This window comes from Abramis brama (assembly GCF_963993115.1).
Source record: "Abramis brama genome assembly, chromosome: 4".
NCBI lineage: Eukaryota > Metazoa > Chordata > Actinopteri > Cypriniformes > Leuciscidae > Abramis > Abramis brama.
Window position 1 is genome coordinate 25,449,388 of NC_139966.1, and position 17,084 is coordinate 25,466,471.

The 17,084-nt window shown below is 39.1% G+C and overlaps 1 protein-coding gene across 1 annotated transcript in view; it reads right to left on the reverse strand.

Moving 5' to 3' along the window:
* Positions 1-1,559: 1,559 nt before the first annotated feature.
* LOC311082009 (uncharacterized protein) overlaps positions 1,560-17,084 on the reverse strand; it is a 28,948-nt gene continuing 13,423 nt past the window's right edge. The window contains exons 8-14 of the mRNA XM_084112756.1: positions 16,776-17,012; positions 6,974-7,069; positions 6,413-6,597; positions 6,110-6,273; positions 4,897-5,142; positions 2,237-2,399; positions 1,560-2,071 (exon numbers count right to left, since the gene is read on the reverse strand). Coding sequence (XP_083968882.1) covers positions 1,982-2,071; positions 2,237-2,399; positions 4,897-5,142; positions 6,110-6,273; positions 6,413-6,597; positions 6,974-7,069; positions 16,776-17,012 — 1,181 coding nt within the window. The 3' untranslated portion in view covers positions 1,560-1,981. The remainder of the gene's footprint in view (positions 2,072-2,236; positions 2,400-4,896; positions 5,143-6,109; positions 6,274-6,412; positions 6,598-6,973; positions 7,070-16,775; positions 17,013-17,084) is intronic.

The following is a 17,084-nucleotide window of genomic DNA, read 5'->3' on the forward strand; positions in this document are numbered from 1 at the left end:
ATTGGTAAGTTTCGTCAGGGCGTGAAGAAATATAGTGCTCAGTATCATCAGCATAACAGTGAAAACTAATTCCATGCTTCCTAATGATATCTCCCAAGGGTAGCATGTACAGAGTGAAAAGCAACGGTCCTAGTACTGAGCCTTGTGGTACGCCATACTGAACTTGTGATCGATAAGACATCTCTTCATTTACTGCTACAAACTGATAACGGTCAGATAAGTATGATTTAAACCATGTTAATGCAATTCCACTAATGCCAACATAATTTTCGAGTCTATTTAAAAGAATGTTGTGGTCAATAGTATCAAATGCAACACTAAGATCAAGTAACACTAATAGAGAGATACAACCATGATCGGATGATAAGAGCAAATCATTTGTAACTCTAATGAGAGCTGTCTCAGTACTATGGTACGGTCTAAATCCTGACTGAAAATCCTCGCAGATATCATTTCTTTCTAAAAAGGAACAGTTGTGAGGATACCGCCTTTTCTAGTATCTTTGACAGAAAAGGTAGATTCGAGATCAGCCTGTAATTGACTAATTCTGTACGATCAAGTTGCGTTTTTTTAACAAGCGGTTTAATCATAGCCAACTTAAAAGTTTTTGGTACGTATCCTAATGACAAAGATGAATTAATAATTCCAAATGGCCCTTTTGATAAAAAATAAGGGGTTAGAATCCTCTTCTTAATATCATTAAAGGCAAAAGAGCTGCTGTTAGCTAGGCCAAGGTGTGTGTACATCGGGTGTCTGCTAACTGTCACACTTTTAGTACGGTGAGGAAAGCTGTGTCTTGACCTCACCCCGTTGTTAACTCATTTTTCGCTCATTTTCCCTACCTGCTCTCCCTTGTTCCCCTTCCTTATTTCCATCCCCATTTATTTTCCCTGTGTGTTCTGTCCTGTGCCAGATTGTTGGAATGTTTCCCTGTTTATGTGTCTGGTCCTGATGTGTTTTTCCTGCCTTGCCCTTCGTGCCAGTGTGCCATGCTGTGCTCCAGTCCTGCCACTACTAGTACTGGACTGTGTGTTTTCCCCTCATGGAGTAGTTTATGTACATTTATGTACAAATTTATACAACATTGAGTGGAACACCTCATATCTATCTCTGGATGTGTGTAATTTTCTTTTACTTAACACTAGTACAGTAAAGACTATTGCTCTTACTAAGTCAGAACTACAAGTTACATTTTAAAGGTTGTATCAGCGATTTCAGGCCCAAACATAAATGATCACATTCATCTAATCTTTCCTAACGATCCGCTAGCTACCCGCCCCATAAGCAAGCCGTCAAAAAAAACGTGTGCAGATCTCAGAGCCTAGGCTGCCTTCAGAGACGCGTTTTTTTGATGGCTTGCTTATGGGGCGGGTAGCTAGCGGATCGTTAGGAAAGATTAGATGAATGTGATCATTTATGTTTGGGCAACCTTTAAGAAGAGATGTATAACCTCTGAGTGACCTGTTCATTCTCTGCAATACTATGTAAGTAGCACTATATATAATTCAATCTAAACACATGAAACTAAAACTCAAGAAAAAAATGACAACTTTTTTCTTCATTTCTAACCAGGTTAATCAAAAGGTTAGTCAGGTATATTGTATTCCAAGATTACTCCTTGAACAAAGAGAAATACAGACAGCTAATTATTTCATTTAATTCAGTTTATAGTAAGTTTAACCCATATCCACCCAACAACCTTAAAGAATTTAGTTTGCATATATTGTTTTGAATGGCACTTCCTCTATAACGATAAGACAATACATATATGCAGAGAGTTATTAGAGACATTTTTAAAGAATTTATTTGTAGTGTCTTCGTTAAATTTAGTAGTCCTTTTTCACCTATCAGTAAGTTATCATAAATGATGTGCTTATTTAAAATGTAGATGTTTAAAGACAACAAAGTGCTTGCAAAACTTAATTTAAATGTATTTTTTTAACAAAGTATTGATTACAATTTGATCTTTCATTCATCAGGGTTACTGAGCTTTCAGACCCATGGAGATCGCTGAAGAGTGGAGGAAGTCCAAAGATCTTTGCCTTCTACTTCTATATCCATGGTCGCATAACTGAAGATGATAGACAAGAAAATAAATTTAACATCAAACACATGCTTTCTACAATGCAAAGGCTGTTGAATGTGTTTTCTTTTTGAAAAACCCGTTGTAAAAGGTTTACAATTTGCTTGAAGGCTACTGTTAGTTATGCAGTTGAAATTTACTGTCCAAACTTACCAGAGCACATCTGCCATTTTGTACAAGGCAAAGATTAACCTGACAGTGCAGGAAGATGTGGTCAGAAATTCCTGAAAAGGTGAACATCCTAAAGGAGAAATGGCTTGTTGTATCAATACCGTTCTGAAGGACTTCCACAGTGGTATCTTCAGGGTTGGCGCATCTTGGAAGAGAGGAGGGTTTTTCAAACGAAGGTAATAAAGGGAAAATTAGAGCATGTCAAAATTTGAATGCCTTATATGATGTACTTGGTCAGCAGGGCTGTTTCTAGGCATAGGCGAACTAGGTGCCGAGTATTTTATGGTAAGACTTTAGAATAATGGTCCATCATTAATAGGTAACTGTGCAAGAAGTAATGCAAGACAAACTAGTACTGCATTAACAATTCACTTTCTTAACTAATATGGAAACATGATGAACTAATCATTAGGTAATTAGCAATAGCTAATTTAGGACTGTGCCAGTTTCTTATTATGTAATCAATCATTATTGAATCAAATTCGCCTCATGAAGAACTATTATCTAACTATGACCAATTATGATGAAAGCGTAAGCGCAAGTTCTACCAGAAAGACCAAAGTTCTACCAAAAAGTTCTTCCAGCCTGTTTCAGTCATCCCAGAGTCTGCCCAGCCCGTTCCAGTCATCCCAGAGTCGATTAAGAAGGTTGCAGTCACCCCAGAAGTGGCCAATCATGCACTTTTATGCCCCTGGAAGCGTGCGAAAGGGAGGGTGCATGTTGTGCAGTCAAATGCTCTTTCAGAGGTCCCAAGCCCACTGGCCCAGGAGGGCCCGAGTATAGATGTCCCAAATCCATTGGCCCAGGAGGCCCCGAGTCAGGTGTTCAGTGGTCCCAGAGGACCCGATTCTTATAGTCCCAAGTCCAGTGGTCCCAGAGGACCATATTCAGGAGAGGTCAGACCCATTGGTCAAGGAGAGGCTGAGTCAAGATACCACTAGTCCAAAGGTCCAGGAGAGGCTGAGTCAAGAGGCCCCTAGTCCAGTGGTCCAGGAGAGCCTGAGTCAAGAGGCCCCTGTTCCAGATGTCCAGGAGAGTCTGAGTCAGGAAGTTCCTAATCCTTTGGTCCAGGAGGACATGACTCAGTTGGTCCTGTATTCAGTGGTTCCAGAAATATTTAACCTGGAACCAAACCCTAAGCCGCCTACTTCACCAGCTATGCATGTGTTGAAGGAACCTGGGACTGCACAGCCTGAATCCTTTACCAGTTCTGTCTTGTCCAAGGTGGGCATTCAAATCAGCACGGCTACCTCCACAAAGACTGTTCTTTTCAGTTAAATTAGTTTATTTATTTTCTGTAGTCACTGTGCCGAGTCCGTTTTTATTTCTGTTTTGCTTTTTCTTGTTGTTCTCTCTTGTTGTATTTGTTCCTTTCCTCCATCCTGATCCTCTATCCTGATCCATCCTGGCTGCTGCTTTCAAGACCAGGCAGTGAGACTGATACAGCTTCAGTTGCAGCTCAAAGTTTCCAGCCTCTGGTTCCTCAAGCTACAGCCTGATCTCCAGTCATTATCTGGTGCTTCTCCATCTCCTCGATTCTCCAGCATAGCCATCTCATCTGGCTTCCCTTTCTCCTGTTGACTGCCCTGTCCTACTGTTTGGATCATCCTCACTCTTAACCATCCCTATTGTGTCTTGTCTTATCAATAAAATTAAATCCCTTAGTCATTCTGACCTATGTGACCTTTAAATGCAAAAAAGCCTCACAAACTGCACTCAGAGCCAGGACAATCTCATCTGATAATATTAAAATAGAAACTCTCAGTAGCTTTGTTCATTTCAACCCTGAGTCGGACAATAATGCATACAGAGTCAGAGAAAATATGTTGTATGGAAATAGAACAGGTATAGTCTAGTTTAATTAGGTCTGAATTATGACCAAAATATACTGATGAGTTCAATGAAGTTTTTGTGCATCACACAAAAGATAAAGCGTCAGTTTTACTCCAGAAAATCACCGTAAGAGCTGAATAAACACCGTATAAGAAGTGCGCATTAAAGTCTTATCCATAAACTCTCTCTCTCTCTCCCTTTCATTATCATCATACACAGCGCATGTACACAAAGTACACAAAACACTTGTTACAACTAACAGTAAACAAATATATACACACAGCTTTTCAGGGGGTGCTTAATAAACTGGTAAACTTTATATCCGTAAAACGACTCGATGAGCTGTCATAAAGTGTGTGCTCTCCCTTCCATTTCTGCCGTGATCAGTAACGTTAGGCCTGTCGCTCTGAAGACTGTAAGCTTGATCACGAACAGTTGTACTGATCCATCCTCGAGTAACAACGAGAGTAAATGAAGACTGCTATGTTCATTCTTACATCTTATAACAAAACACCTCAATCGCTCAGATCAATCGCTTAGAAGACATTCTTGTCTACAGCTGCTCCGGCATCGAAACAATGGCAGACTGTGTCCAGTTGTGTACACACACTGCCAACACACATTTATGTTCAAACACCAAGTAAAAGTGAATTTTGCATAATAGGTGCCCTTTAATGTAGTACTCATTTCTACTGCATTACTTCCTGCATAGTTACCTATTAATGATGGATTATCCAGTTTTGTTGTATTCACTTTCTGAGACTGCAACAAATTTAATCATATAACAATTTAAACATCAAGACACTCACTCTCCGATAATCAGATTCCAGCGAACATGATATTCGGCATCGTTAACAGGTGTGGCCCAGCAGTTGTCCAGAACTGCTGCAATCTGGTTTCTATCCACTCCTTCCACCTCAACAGCCACATATATCTGCTGGTTCACTTGCATTTGCACCTCCCCTTCAAATGGGCTAGTAAACTCTGCATCATGGTAGGGAATCATGCGGATCTGGTAAGTGCCCTTACCAGCAGGAAGTTCCTCACTTATCACACTGTAGGGAAAAACATAAAAATAACAGCAACCAGGACCTAAGTCGATTGTAATGGTGATAGCTCATGCCTTATGACACTCAAACCTCCAGCCTTTCAAATATCAGCCTAAGGCAGCAAACCTTCTTTATAACCACTGTAACCTTTATCAACACTTAACTATTAACACTTGTGGATCAGGTGAAATTCTCTGGAAAGTCCTAAATTAGATAACTGATTTTATTAATTTGATTATATAATAAGCAGTCTCTGTCATGTTCAAAAAGACAGACATGTTAAATATTAGAAAGTGAATGCATTCAATCCAATTTGGCAAAACATGGTGATTTATCAAAATCACAGTTCTCGTTTGCCACAATCACTGCAATTAAAAAACGGTAAAACTTGTGGTCCCATTAATGTGCATAAACTAAAATAAACTAACAATAAGCAATCCATTTTTATAGTAGTAATTAATCTTTAAAGTTGTTAATAAAAATGCAACTTAATTCTTGGTTCATGTTAATTCAGGTCCATTTAATTACATTAATAAATACAACTTTTGATTTTAATAATGTATTAGTACATGTTGAAATTAACATTAAGACTAATAAATGCGTTAGAAGTATGTATCATTGTTAGTTTGTGTTAAGCAATGTAGTTAACCAATGTTAACAAATGGAACCTTAACATAAAGTGGTACCTAAAAATATTATAGATTGTCTGAATACTACCAAAGTCCCTTTAAGACAAGTCTTTTCACTTGGCGGCCATCTTTGAAACGCCACTCGGGCATGCAAAAGTTTTTGCCAAGCTTACGATTAAATTTTATATTTGAGATCACCAATGAAATCTGACAACATCTGTCTCATATTTTTTCTATACACTCGAATCGTGACAGAAAACAACATTTTTCAGGCTGGATCAAGCTTATGATCTATAGTCTTTGATACTACACACTGTTATTCAGAAGATATTGAGAACCCTTACCCGCCTTCGGCTCGGAAACCTACAGGCATAGATATGGTCTGGATCAGAGGGTATGCACAAAAAAATGTTATGTTCATCCATATCTCTCTTGAAATGATGCTGTGGTCAGTGTACATCAGGTCAGACTGAATGGAGTTTTGGTAGATGAAGTGAGTCCTGTTGCTCTATGAGGATGTGAACAAATGTCAATTTCAAGCTATGGGACAACTTACTAATAATTACACACACAGGACTGTATGTACAGTATGGATATGCATCTCATTAGTAGCTCTAGTGATGAAACAGAAATGGAAAGATCATTACCATCAGAGTGGTACCACATATGTGGCCTTCATTGTCAAAATAAAACACAATTCTGCCATCCTCAAGGGTTCCAGTGCAGCTTGGGTCATTTAGGTGCAGGTGCTCAGGATAAAAACCAGATTCAAAGAGCTGGCAGCGGGATAGAGATATGGAGCCAGTGCTGCTGGCACAAGACTCCACAGCATCTGAGCAAAGAAAGGATTGCAAAGATTATGTATATGTATATTGTGTGTGTGGTTTAACCAGAGAGACTGAACAAAGCTCTGGATTGGTGACCCATGTTTTGTGATTTAACATCTATTAACTCTTGCCCCGCGAATAATGGAAATTTCCAGCAATCCATGTTTTCACTGTTATACGAGGCGCTATTACAAATATTCAGAAAGAGTCCTGAATCTCCGGTTCAAAACACAGGCAAAGAAGGAGAAACAAATAAACAAAATCAAGAAAATAAATCAAAACTCCCTAACGTTACTGAATGAGATGTCAACCCAGGAAAAGATACAGGTATTTGCATGGTAGATGAATGTATGAATATTCAACAAGTGTGAGAGCACTTACCAAAGTTTTCAGGATTTGGTCTTTGTCCCAAGCAACAACAGCCATAGACACCACCTCTTTCCTGGCAAGCCTCATTTTCAGTGCAAGTACTACAAACTAAAACAGACAAGAAGAAGACCATTGCACAAAAGGACATGGAAGACAGCAGTGATTTGGATCTTGACCTACCCATATGTGTTAAAGTATATCAGTACATCAGAGTGGCTGAAGGTTAGAGCCATTGTATTTACACATTGAAAACCGTTGAAATTGGCAAAAGAACTGCAAAAATAAATACAAGAAATTAACCATTACCATCATAACCACCATCGACATGAAAAACCCAACGGCCGGGGGGGAACATTGGGTATGGCTAGCCGTTTTAGCATTAAATACCACTGGCTGTACTAGAATTCCAGATATCTCTTCTCCAATTTTGAATAGTCGTATTTGGAATTAAGATATCTACAATGCTATTTTGACTACTCATATTCAGCCATTGGAAAATATTTTTGGATATCTTCAAATTAGTTTTTATTAGTAGAAACTGAAATACTGGAAGCAATATTTTTGAAATGTTTAATGTGAGTTTACATCAAATATTTACAGGCTGAAACTTGTGACTACATGCAAAAGAAAATGGTCAGTAACATTCCAACACCGATGCGTACATGTCAGTAGTGCAAGTGCGCGGATCTGCTGCATCAGATATAGAACGTAGCTTACCGTCTGCAATTTGGAGCATGTCCAACGTGGAACATGTAGTGGACAGTGTAAAACAGTTTATACCAATGCGACTAGAATCTACTGTGTATCATTTTCCATAGCAATGATTATTTACATCAGTGTTTCTGCCAAATTTCTGTATGGCAGCTGCCGAACTTCGAGTGAAAACAAGAGCATTTAGTAGTGATGTGACGTTCGGCACAGAGGCTTCGAAGCTTGTATCAAAAAACAAAACATCACACATTGAAGCAGTGTATCGGAGCTTGATTCGTTTTGCCATAACCACATGATCTGTGACGTCCGAAGCTTCGTTTCCACACACAGTCATGTGACTGCTTCATATTCAGATTCAAAAATAGCGCAAGCCCCTTGAACAGGTTTCGAGTGTCATGCCCTTCGGCAGTAGAAAATAAAACAATAAATAGACTTAGCCCTCACACTGTTGAACAAGTCCTGTTCCTTAATAAAAAACTTTAATTTATTAAATTACCCACAAAATAAAATGTCAGCTCCCCAGTTCACAAGCACTTCACCACTCCACAACAATTTTGATTATATGCCTACATGAGCCTTGCCTATGAACTTGTAGGATTAGGACTGAGGCTAAAGTTTATGTGAATAAGGCTGCATTTGTAGATCAAAGCAGATTCATAAGAATTGTTTCTGTAAATTAAGTGAATTAGTTCCATTTATTTATTTTTTTCATAAATTAATTCATACAGTTGTTTGTTCATATATTGTATAAGAACTACATCAACACTAACACATGAATTATGAGGATTAATTGTATTGCTTTGTGGTTTACAGAGCACATAATGATTTATTAAATGAAAAAAAAAAAAATGAAAAACGGCCTTTTGGGACAGAAAGTCAGCTTTTCCACCTTTTGACCACAAGATGTTGTTAGTGTGCAACGTGTTGAAAAGCTTCGAGTAATGAACCATTTTACGATACAGTCGAGGGCAAAAACCCCAGTGCTTCACAAAGCTTAATTTCGCCATCACTAGCATTTAGCACTCAGACACAATATAAAGATGGTATCCTTTTTTCTTGTTCTTGTTTTCTATTGGAAAAATTAATAAACACTTCTTGTTTGCCGATTTTTCTATTCACATGGATTTTTTGCTCCTTGGGAAGCTAATGATAATGATATTCCAACTGCTCATTCATTCAAATGTGATATGTGAGATTCAATAATAGTAATTGTAATAATAACATACACCAAAATATAGGTGTCATGGAGTCACTCACACCATCCACTCAGTAATCAGCACCAGATCCACCCACTTGTTCATCATCATTGGAATTCTAATCACCTTCACACCTGTTCAACCTCATCAGCCTCACTATATCAACCCTGCACTCCATTCAGTTCACTGTTTGGTCTTGTCACACGCTACACAGACTCTACCTGCTCTCTTCAGAATTACATTCTACCTTACCTGATCGTTGTCTTCATCCTCGTCTTCGTCATCTAAGTCAACTGTCTTCGGATCTTTCTCGTGTATCCGTTCCACTGCATTCCTCCTCCCCATCATCAGTTGTTTCCAGTCAGCTAAATTCTACGTGACCTTCAACTACTATCCATCACCAGTTGTGTTCTATTTTGCTCACGCTCTGTAAATACACTTACCTTTATTTACTTTCACCGTCTTTTCCCTTCTGTGTCGTGACAGAAGACCAGACCGTTATGCAGAGCACGAGCACGGATCCGTTTACCAAATTGGTTCAAGCAGTCGGCAATCACTGCCACCCTCTCCTTCTACTGCTGCCTCTGCCAGTCCCATGGCCTGTCCAGTGACATTCTCCGGCGAGACGGAGGATTGCAGCGGATTTCTTCTTCAGTTCTCACTACATTGTGAAATGCAGCTGCATCTCTTACCCACGGATTGCGCTAAGGTGGCCTTCATGATTTCGCTTTTCTCCGGTCGAGCGCTACAGTGGGCACAGTCGTTGTGGCTCCAGTAACCACCTCCTTATCAACCTTCACCAACCACATCAAAGAAGTCTTCGGACAAACAACTTCAGCCCTCTCCGTTCACGATCAACTCTTTCGCCTTCAGCAAGGTACTGATTCAGTCAGTCAGTATGCCCTAAACTTTCGTACAGTGGCAGCCTCTAGTGGATGGAACAAAATTGCTCTTCTGATCGCCTTTTGTCATGGCTTGAATGCTGATATTCGCCGATTCCATGGGGCTCGAGAGTTTCATCCAGAAAACCATCTGTGTGTCACAACGACTGTTAGCCTGCTCACTGCATCCATCTCTGCTGTATCCTCGGCCCGCTGCAACATCTGTCGCCCTTCCAGCACCCAAACCCATGCAGCTTGATTCCACCCATCTCAATCTTGCAGAGCGTCAGTGGCGAATTAACAACCGATTGTGTCTCTATTGTGGAGGAGGATACATCTACATCTACATACAACCTCTGTTTCAGCACAAGCCCTCATCGACTCCGGCTCAGCAGGAAACTTCATATCACTCAACCTCCTCAAAAGGCTCAACGTTAAGAGGAAACGTAGCCCCCAAGCACTAGAGATCTATTCCATCCTGGGAAAACCGCTGGGCTGTGGTCGCATCTGTCATGGCTCCCCCACCCTGACGCTCTGCATCGGATGTCTGCACACGGAGGAAATCTCGTTCATGGTGCTGGAAGGATCCACTGCGGACATCATCCTGGGACGCCTGTGGATGCAACAACATGAACCCCACGTGGACTGGAATTCAGGGGAGATCCTCCGGTGGGGTGAATTCTGCTTCCAACACTGTCTGTCTGCAGTTGTAAAGACCCGTTCCATCCCTCTTCAATCTAACCCCGATCCGAACCCTGTCATCTCACAATGTTTAACCTCCATCGAAAGCCCAGAGATGGAACACAAAGTGGAGAACCCCCCTGAATACCGGGCATTCCAGGATGTGTTCAGCAAGTGATTGGCAACCCAACTTCCACCTCATCAGCCATGGGACTGCGCAATCGACCTGCTACCTGGGGCGACCTTACCCAAGGGAAGGGTGTACCCGCTGTCAATCCTGGAGCAGAAGGCCATGGCCATGCCAAAAACCTAGGAGTAGTTCGCAAAAGTAAGTTTTCCAAAAAAAAAAATGTTTTTCTCTCAAATAGCGCCTGAAGGGCAAGTAAATCCGAGGCAACCATTTTGTCCGCCTTGAGTCAAGGATTCCAACGATATAAGACACTTGAGTCTATGCCTAATGGTTTAAGAGTTATAAGCCATTTCATACTTTTACGCACTACCAGCCCTCAAAGTTTCAAGTCTCTACGACTTACCATTCGGTCTGCCCGATCAGTTTTAGATGGAGAATGATGCATCTTAGGAAAATTAACAATAACAGTAGGGTTTCAGCACTACGTGCTTGAACCCCTACTTACGATTTGCTCATACTATTTGCTCTGGGTTTTTCTCATCTCTATCAGCTTACAACGTGATTTCAATTGTTAAAGCCACAGATTCTAATTTGGTATGTTTGAGCCATATTAACTGAGGCACACACACTCCAACCCTGATCAAACACCCCTGAACCAGCTAATTAAGATCTTCAGGAGCACTTGATTATTACAGACAGGTGTGTTGGATCAGGGTTGGATCTAAACTGTGCAGGCAGATAGATCTCCTGCCTTGCCTCTCAATTTCCATACTATCCACCCTAAACAGTATGTGAGATAAAATAAGTGTGTCCCAAAACATAATGTTGAAAAGAGAATGCCAGAAGTCCCCGGATGGTCTATTTCTGGTGGTTTTTCGAAGTGTAGATCTGTGCTCACTATAACAGCTAATATTGCCCACAATCCATTGCACTTTGTATGGAGTTTCCTTTGTGTCTTTTTTATTCAATCAAACATACTGCATTTGAGAGTATAACTAATTATTTTGTAAATAAAAAAATTAAAAAGATTTCAAAAAAGTCTTCTTAAGGTTCAATAATAAAGAAGTTGATGACAAAATTATTTGCAGTGCATGTAAATCTTTGAAAACCTTTATTTTTCTTTGTGCATTTCGAGCATGCTCTCTTTTCTGCCGTCTTTTTTGCAAATCTAAATCTTTTGCTTGCGAGTTGAAAAGTTTTGCTTGCGAATGAAGCTGGTTTTCAGTGGGCGGTCTCTACCAACCAGAATGGAAGGCCCTTTTCTATTGGTCACCCTGAATCGAAGTGACAGGTTAACCAGGCCCACTACGTTTTCCCGCTGTTGCTGCACAGTGTGTCTGAGAGAAGAGCGAGCGAACTAGTAGCATGGCGAGCAACAGGTCCTTTACTGGGTAAGATAACTAATTTTAATATCACTGTGGCGAGCAGGACGAGGCTGGTGGCGTGATTACAGATGAGCGACACCCGTGCGACGCACCGGTCTCATGTCTATCACGGAGGAGCGGAAGCATAAGAGGAGGAGCGACAACAGGAAAGGTGGAGAGAGGACTGGCCTGGATTGTTTTGTTTTATTATGTGTGGTGGCAGTCCTCCGTGACTTTTGTTTGTATTTGTTTATTTAAGTCTTTAAACGTTCACCTGTTCCCGCCTCCTTCCCACAATAACGAACTGTTACAATCACAAAATCAGTGACAAGTGAACTGAATTATTCTCTTCTTATGCTCTCCCATTTAACCTTCGGGGGAATTTTCTTCTCATAGTAGCACAATAAACTTAAATTACTCCGTCATTGATGGTCATACAGAAAAAAGAAATATGAAAAAATAATCTGTGAGATGTCTACTTTTGTATGTGTCCACTTACAATCAAAAAAAAACATTGTGCTTTTTTAAAATAAAGAAAATAAACAGGGTATGCTTTCTGCCTCTCCGTCTCAGTGAACTTTTATTTCTTAAGCACGTCTATAAACTGAAATAAAACTCAGTGAATACTTGTCACACATTTAGGAGTCATATATCTTTATAAACATTTAAGTGTGTATTTTTAAATGATCAGATTCAAAATGAAAACAAATATTCTCTGTTTAAGTAATTTGCATAAAACCAACAAGATGTCCAGTTTCTCAAACCCTTGCTCATTATTTTTAATTTGGCCACGCAGACTAAAGAGATGACATGCTAATCTCCACGTTAGGGAACGCGAACGCGCTCATTACCTCAAAAACAAAGCACCAAACTTCATCAGTATCTGCTTTTCGTCGAGTTTGGACACACTGTGACACGCTGTGAGCTTAGTCAGCTTACATTGGATTTACCTCAGAAGAAGAACGCAGTTTGAAGACAAGAAAGATGTAAGGTAAAAAAAATTATTCTGAATTATATTAGTTAGTGTTATTGTTTCATAAACTTCACATTGCAGTTGAACTGTTGCTAGATATATGCTGAATATTATAATGTTTAGACCCGTGTTCACTGTTAAATACTGTGTTTGTGGATATCTGCTCAAACATAGATATGTATATGGTAACAATAATGTTTCATAGTTTGGAGCGGCTCGATCGCTTCAGTAAATAACGCGCTGTGTGTTTGAAAAGCAAAACGCACCAAACATTAGGCTTCATGTTTTTACTCCAATCTCATTTCATAATGTCATAATGAATGGAAACATTTGAAGTGACATATGATAATCAATATATTTTTCTCTAGTGTAGTGTTACTGAAGTGTTCTTATTTAACGATTGATAGGCTGCTATAGGTTATTGTTATTATTATTTTATGCAGCACTGCAGCCTATGCCTACAAGGCACAACAAACCTGGTGTTCATTTTTTATATATATATATATATATATATATATGTGTGTGTGTGTGTGTGTGTGTGTGTGTGTGTGTGTGTGTGTGTGTGTGTGTGTTAAAAAGCAATTTTAACCAGAAAAATCAAAAATGTATTCCCAAAATTATGCAGCCCTATAGTTTCTCTTGATATCAGCATGTTCACAGCTGTTTTTTGTTGTTGTTGTTGTTTTTTACAGGGACCAGATCCCACTGATGAGTCCTGCTGACTTCAACATTCACATGAGTCTCTGTACATTAACATGGTAAAGTGAAAAATCAAACACCTTGGAAATGACAGGTATGTACTATGTTTCAGGAATGGCACAAAAGTGTGGGACTGTTCAAGTCTGTGTCTTTAGATCAGTGTGTTAAATAATGTGCGTTTTTGTCATTTGTTGTGTATCTTTGGATTATGTTGTGTTGTAAATAAATCCAAACAATCAAAAAGCCATTCTTTTTTTTAAAATCTCCTCATTCTTTGTGCAAGGTTGCTCAGAATGACAGGGCCTGATAGCACCTGATAGGGCCATTATGGGAGGGTCTTTGTCTTTCTCAGGTGTGAAATCCATCAATATTAACGATGTGTTCACGCCTCCTTGCATAAAGCTTTCTTACACAAAACATGTCTTACAAATTTAAAATCAACATATTGTTTTATCTGAATGAGTTGTAAGGATGATTTTCACATAGTTCTGGAGCAAATATTCTAGGCAACGTGATACAATTTTTTGCAAAAGTCGTGTGAAGAAATAATCAGTATGGGTTTCATGGCCTTATTTCAGTGACAATTGTTTTTGTTTTTTTCACAAACCACGCATAAATGTCATTATCTCAAAACTACAAACTTTTACATACATTATTGTAGCAGAGTTTTTGCTGAATACTGTGTAGTCAGACTTTAGCCATGAAAATGTCACAAGTAACAGAAAAAAGAACAAATGTCAGCGCATGTCAAAACACCTCCAGGGCTCAGAAAACACCTCAGACCCCAGAGGGTTAAATACTTAACGTTGGCTAGCATAAGTAGTTGAATTGAGATGCAGCACAGGAACAGAATTGGGGATCCCTGAGCTACACTGCAACCTGCTTCTTGCGCCTTATATACACCTTATAGCTGCCCACATTTCTTTCTCCTGCATGTTGGTGGATTTTCACATGATATACACTCGGCTTGTATTGTCCAATCTTCATTGTCACCTGCTCTGTTGAGGGGTGATTCCTGTATGCCATTGTGCTGCAGCATGTATTACTCACAGTGGCGTGTCGTGTATGTATTGGCAGGAGCAAGTCCCGTACTTAATAACTTAATAACATTTGTCATATCCATTACTGTGCCAAACAATCCGAGAGTTGTCATGATAGATATAGAAATAAGCAGGGGCGGACTGGCCATCGGGAGCACCGGGACATTTCCCGGTGGCCTGACGGTCGTTCTGGCCTGCCGGCTGCCGCTGTGCAGACCATCAGCCTGGCATGTGATAGGCTGGTGTGCAACTACGAATGCAGACGCAGTGCAGTGCTTTAATGCCTTGTCGGTTAAACATTTAATTCGCGTGCTGATGCGCTGTTCTAACGTGTGCGTTTCTCAGCGCGTACATGAGTTCACATGCACTAAAAGCCTGTCTACCAGCGCCTGGATACTGGACTAAGTTATCTTTTGAGTCTTATTGTGCTAATACTGTCAAATACACACAAGGTTTACATAAACAAAGTCGGTTATGTCTAAAGTGAACGCAAACTTGAGAAAATTGAGAGAAAATCTGCTTGTCAAATGCGTGTATAATAGACGGGTCGTGCGCAACTCTTAAAGAGACAGTAGTAATAGTAGTAATAGTAAACACGCTGCCGCTTCTCCTTAAAGGGATAGTTCACCCCAAAATAAAAATTCTCTCATTATTTACGCACTCTAATGTTATTCCAAACCTGTATTAATTTCCTTTTAATATTTTCTAATATTTTTCTAATATTAATATTTTGAAGAATGTGGCTATCCAAACAGTAGCTGGTCCCCATTGACTTCCATAGGAGAAAAATATACTATGGAAGTCACTGGGGTACATCAACTGTTTGGTTACCCACATTCTTCCAAATAACTTTTATTTTCAACAGAAGAAAGAAACTTATTCGAGTTTAAAACAACTTGAGAGAGTAACTTATGACAAATAGCATTTTTAGGAGAACTATCCCTTTAATGTTAATAAAACAACAAAATGCAAAGAGAAAATCACTCACTGCTCCTGACTGATAACTTTTAATAGTAGCTTTAATAAGTATCAATGTATAATTTATACAGTGAAGTCTATGTTTTGTTTTATTTTCATATTTGTTATTTTTGTTATTTTAAGTACTTTCTTCAATGCTACTGTTAAATACACCTACTGCAGCTGAAAACATAAAGCACTGTTTATTTAATTTGTATATTAAGTTGTGTATGTGTAATGTGTATCTTTGATCTTAATATTTAATAACAAAGAAAATGACAAAAAAAAATCTTCGCCCCTGTCTGCTATTCTTTTTTATTTTATATTTTGTTACCTAAGGCTTTGTTTTTAAAATATGGACATTAGTTTGGCTGTAATGCTCAGTCACAAAATAGTAAAACCAACATTAAAAAAAGAATCGTGATAAAATCGTGAATCGTGATTTTTCTGAAAAAAATCGTGATATTATATTTTTGCCATATCGCCCACCCCTAGAGTTGAGCACTGAAAATACATAAAATGTAAATATTTCAACATGTGAATGTGTCTCTTATTATCTCTTTTAAAAAGCCAATTTTCTATTTGTCATTGGTTTGGTAGTATAAATGGTGTATTCCTAGTGAGTTTTTAAGGGTTATTTTTTTATTCATTTATATTGCATCTGGTAGTCTACCTGGTACATTAATAGGGTTAGCCTACAAGTTTATCAGTCCAGTAGATTACATGAATAGGGTGGTGGTGACTGCAGCAGCAGAGGTGGCCTGGCAGTGGAGTCAAATTCCCGGCCTGAATTATTGTCCCAGTCCGCCACTGGAAATAAGCACAGCTTTGACAAAATTGCTTTCTGTTTAATGATTCTGTTTGTGTTTAGGTATTTCACCTTTCTTTCCTTTTTCCTAATTCTTCCCCTGTACAAGTCTTCCATAATTATGGCAAAAGTTTGGTCATCATTGCATCTTATTTTGACTTCAAAATGCATGCACTAATGTCGTTGTACATTTTGTCATCCCTTAAGATGTTCTGCCCTCTAGTGGTTAAATAGCACTACTGTTGGTTTCCTAACCTAAAATATGCCATCTCACATAAAAATCATGTGGTAACAAGCATACATACACAGTGTGGTATACACTCAATTTAAATGAATTTAAATGAAATTAATATAGTTAAAATAGTCTATAATACCTGATGGTGAGGCTATTGATGAAGATTTTGGAGAGGTTGTTGACTGTGAGGATGATGATGGTGCTGAGGTTTGTGAAGATAGAGTAACTGGTAATGAAGATGATGAGGATGAAGTATCTGGCAATGAAGATGATGAGGATGAAAAAACTGGCAATGAAGATGATGAGGATGACAAAGTTGGTGAGTGTGGTGTCGTTGCTAAAGATGGTGAGGATGGTGATGAAGGCTGTGAATGTGCTGATGATGGTAAGAATGAGGAAGATGATTTTTAACACTTTTACACATTTATTTAGACTTCTTGGATGGATG